General features: G+C 63.0%; 1 protein-coding gene across 1 annotated transcript; it reads left to right on the top strand.

The window, feature by feature from the left end:
- The first annotated feature begins 1,368 nt into the window (after positions 1 to 1,368).
- On the top strand, positions 1,369 to 3,372 carry LOC148595909 (homeobox protein SIX1). The gene is made up of 2 exons (XM_088538714.1): positions 1,369 to 1,928; positions 2,966 to 3,372. The coding sequence occupies exons 1-2, from the start codon at positions 1,369 to 1,371 to the stop codon at positions 3,252 to 3,254; spliced, it is 849 nt and encodes a 282-aa protein (XP_088394840.1). The 3' UTR covers positions 3,255 to 3,372.
- Positions 3,373 to 4,165: the final 793 nt, after the last annotated feature.

Genomic DNA, 4,165 nt, shown 5'->3' with positions numbered 1-4,165 from the left:
CGAGGCACGAAATATAGGGGGAAAATAAGGATCGGGGCGTACAAAAATATCGAGGGCGGCCTTTTCACTGTTGTTACGGGCTGCAGAGGCTCCAGTGCCCCCCGTTCTGCCTTTCTTCTCGTTTGGGAACCTCGCAGTCCTCAAGAAAAACAGGGATTTGGCGGAGAAGACGGAGGCTGCTGGCACCGAGCGGACACCGGCTCCGGCTCCCAACCTCGGCCACAAACGTGCTACTCTTCAGCGTTTAAAAGTCAAACAAATCAAACCCTATTTACCGAAGACAAACAGGTTTTAAGGAGTCCAGCGATTGTTATTAGCACCCACTAAGTGAGCTCGCTCCATAATCAAAAGCGGCCTGAAGTGCGCTTAAAACACTGCCTCCTGCTTATCTAATCAAAGATAAATAGTCATAAAGACACCTCTTCCCAGCGCCGCCTCGCCCTTATCTCAGCTCATTGTCCCCATCTCTCCGCCCGCCCCGGCTCCTCACAATAGATGATCTCTGCTCCGCTAGGCTAATTGTTTTCTAATTTTTCAAAATAATTGCTTTGCAGCGAGCTCGGCAGAGGAGGATTAGGGTAATTAAAGCGCGGCGGGTCGGGGCACTTTTGCTGCACGGGGGAAGGCGGCAAAAGGCTCCGCGGGGGGACCCTCTGCCGCGGTGCCCCCCGCTCCGCGGTGCTGCCCCGAGTGTGGGGACACGTAATGGCCTCGCTCTGAGCGCAACGTGCACGGCACATCCACTCATTATTTATTTATTTATCCATTCTCGGTGTTAAAGTAATTAAATAGGGATGAAAAGGTCCGAGGCGCGGGGGCGGGGGGGAGACGGAACAGGGAGGGAGAGAACTGCTCAAAATAAAGATAGAAAAGAAGGAAAAAGTCGCATAAAGGGTTGTTTGTGTTTTCTATCTTTTTCTGTCTTTCCGCAGAGATGCACCCCTAGGAGCGGCCGGGGGTGCGGGGCTCCCACCGCCTCAACCCGCGCAGAGGCGGCGGCGGGAAGCGCAGCCGCGGGGCGGCCGGGGCCGCGAGGCTCCGCCCGCCCGTGCCGAGGCTCTGCCCGCCGGGCCGGGCCGGGCTGGGCTGGGCTGGGCCGGGCCGGGCCGGGCCGGGCCCGCCGCGACGGGGGCCGAGCCGCGGGCGCCCAATCAGCGCGGCGCGGGGGCTCGGGCGCTTTAAGCTGCGCGGCGGCGGAGCGGCGACAAAGTCCCCCCGGCGCCGCGACGAGCATCCCCGCTCGGGACACGGCCGAGGACCCGCGCGCGGCTCCCCCCGCCCCTCGGCGCCGGAGCCCTCGGGCTTCCGCGGCCGCCGCCGCCGCTTCGCGCGCGCCCCGCCGGCCGTGCCCGGCGCGGAGCCCCGGCCATGTCCATGCTGCCCTCGTTCGGCTTCACGCAGGAGCAGGTCGCCTGCGTGTGCGAGGTGCTGCAGCAAGGGGGGAACCTCGAGAGGCTGGGCCGCTTCCTCTGGTCGCTGCCGGCCTGCGACCACCTGCACAAGAACGAGAGCGTCCTCAAGGCCAAGGCCGTGGTCGCCTTCCACCGCGGCAACTTCCGCGAGCTCTACAAGATCCTCGAGAGCCACCAGTTCTCACCGCACAACCACCCCAAGCTGCAGCAGCTCTGGCTCAAGGCGCACTACGTGGAAGCGGAGAAGCTGCGGGGCCGGCCCCTGGGCGCCGTGGGCAAGTACCGCGTTCGCCGAAAATTCCCGCTGCCGCGCACCATCTGGGACGGCGAGGAGACGAGCTACTGCTTCAAGGAGAAGTCGCGGGGGGTGCTGCGCGAGTGGTACGCGCACAACCCCTACCCGTCGCCGCGCGAGAAGCGGGAGCTCGCGGAGGCCACCGGCCTCACCACCACGCAGGTCAGCAACTGGTTCAAGAACCGGCGGCAGCGCGACCGGGCGGCCGAGGCCAAGGAGAGGTGGGTGCCCGCGGGCTGCGCGGGGCCCGCTCGCCGGGACGGCCCTCACTGCGCTCCCGGCGGGCTCAGGCAGCGAGGCGAGCCGCGCGATCCTCCTTTCCCTCCGTGTTGCTGATTTTGGAGCGGTTTTTGTCTTTCCCCCTCTTTCTGCCGCGGATAACTGCGCGATGTTTCTCCCCCCACCCCCTTCCCTTAACGTGCTGTCCGGGCTGGAGGAGCCCCGGCGCGTTCTCCGCCGCCGCGGGGGCAGCGCGAGCCCGGACTCAGCCCCGGGATCCCGGCCCGCTCCCCTCCGTGGGCCCGGCCCCACCTGCCCGGGGGCAGCGAGCCCCGCGGCCGCCGCTCCAGGCCGCTCCGCCGCCGCCTTTGTTTGGGGCCGAGGGAAGCGGCCCCGGGGGAGCCGCCCGGGGCTCCCCCGCCGGCCCTGCGGCGCCGGGCGGCCCCTCGGGGGTAGAAGCGGGGGCGGGAGCTGCGCCGGGCCCCGCTGGCCTCGCTCCTTCCCCGCCGCGGCCCGGCCGGCCCCGCTCGCTGACGCCTCGGCCCAGTAGCCGCTCCGGCTCCCGGGCTGAAGCAGCCGCGAGCAGGGCCCGGAGCGGGCGGCCTCTTTCCCCGGTCGCGTGGCCCCTCTGGAACCCACCTCCCCTCTGGTCCTCTCGGAGGAGAAACCTTCCCGGGCCGCTGCAAGCGCTGGATGCCTCCCGGGCCGCCCGTGGGCCTCGGAGCCGCGCTTGAAGCGTTAATTAAATCAAATCAACAGAAAATGGGGGAGAAAAAAAAAAGTAACCCCTCCAACTCCGCTACGCAACCTTTCCTCCTCACCTAAGTTAACACTGTTTTCGGTTTACACGATGTGGCGCAGCTGTCTAAATAGGAGGCCAAGAACGGCAGCTGTGGCGACGAGCCGTTATTAAAACATTATCCGCTTTTTTAGTTATTTATTTTCAGTTTTGCTCGGGGAGAGGCTTCTGCTCAGCCGCCCCGAGCTCCAGGGCGCGGAGCTCCGCGCTAACAGCCGCGCTCTGCTCTCCCTTCCGCAGGGAGAACACGGAAAACAGCAACGCGGCGCCCAACAAGCCGAACCAGCTCTCGCCCCTGGACGGGAGCAAACCCCTCATGTCGAGCTCGGAGGAAGAGTTTTCGCCGCCGCAGAGCCCGGACCAGAACTCGGTGCTGCTCTTGCAGGGCAACCTCGGCCACGCCAGGGGCTCGGGCTACGCGCTGGGCGGCCTGGCCGCCTCGCAGACGCCGCACGCCCTCCAAGGGCACCAGCTCCAGGACTCGCTGCTGGGACCCCTCACGTCGAGCCTGGTGGATCTGGGCTCCTAAAGGGCCGCGGCGCTGGCAGAGGAGCTTTACCTCGGGCGGAGAGACCCTCAGTTGTACATAGCGGACAGCACACCCGGTTTTACGGCTTGCCCCGTGGTTCTTAACGGGACTCTCGGCTCTGTCCACACACTGCATTGGCTCCCGGGCCAGTCCCCCCACAAAAGCTCCCCCAGCATCTCCCACTATCACCGATATATTTTTTTTCCACATAGCCAAACGCAGAGAGCAGCAGAAACCCTCTTTCCTTCGAGGTCAAACGAGCTGCTCCCAGCGGGATTTACAAAAATAAAAATTAAAAAATAAATTAAATTTTCCCCCAAACAGCTGGATCCGATTGCACCCCAATAAAACGCTGCCCCGCAGTGGGGGGGGAGCCGGGCTCATCCCTGCCTGGCCCCTGGGACCCGCGGAGCCACCGCGGAGCTGGGATGGAGGCAGAGGGAGCGAGGCTGCCGTACAGAGCCCCGTGTCAGAGCGGGAGGCGGGAGGGGAAGTTACGTTTACATTTTTCATATTTAGACTCTTGGAAAGATTTCAATTTAGTTTAAATTAAATAAAAAGGAAGGATTAAAAAAAAGGAAATGCAAAAGCGGCAGTATTAGAGTTTAAACAAGTGCCTATGTCTTACCGTGGATGTGCGAGGTGAATAGCCGGGAGCTCCCGCGAGCATCGCCCCGCAGGCTGCTTGCTCTTCAGTGGTGAAATTCATTGACGTGGCTGAAAATCACGAGTTTAGTAATAATAATAAAATTTGACGGCCATTTCATTCTAAACGAGTGTTTCTTAGGCTACCCCGCCAGCTCCACGTTGACGTTGCTTTCTCCTGTCTGCCCCTGCTCGCCACCCTCCTAGTTTGGCTTGCAAAGAGTCTGCGGATGAAGCTGCCTGTCTCGAGTATTTGTTACCGAAAA

Source organism: Tinamus guttatus, unplaced genomic scaffold (assembly GCF_059628265.1).
Source record: "Tinamus guttatus ecotype Peru unplaced genomic scaffold, ASM5962826v1 Tinamus_guttatus_pri_ptg000048l, whole genome shotgun sequence".
In the NCBI taxonomy this organism is placed as follows: Eukaryota; Metazoa; Chordata; class Aves; order Tinamiformes; family Tinamidae; genus Tinamus; species Tinamus guttatus.
The sequence above is the reverse complement of the archived record's forward strand: the minus strand, read 5'-3'. Positions and strand labels throughout refer to the sequence as shown.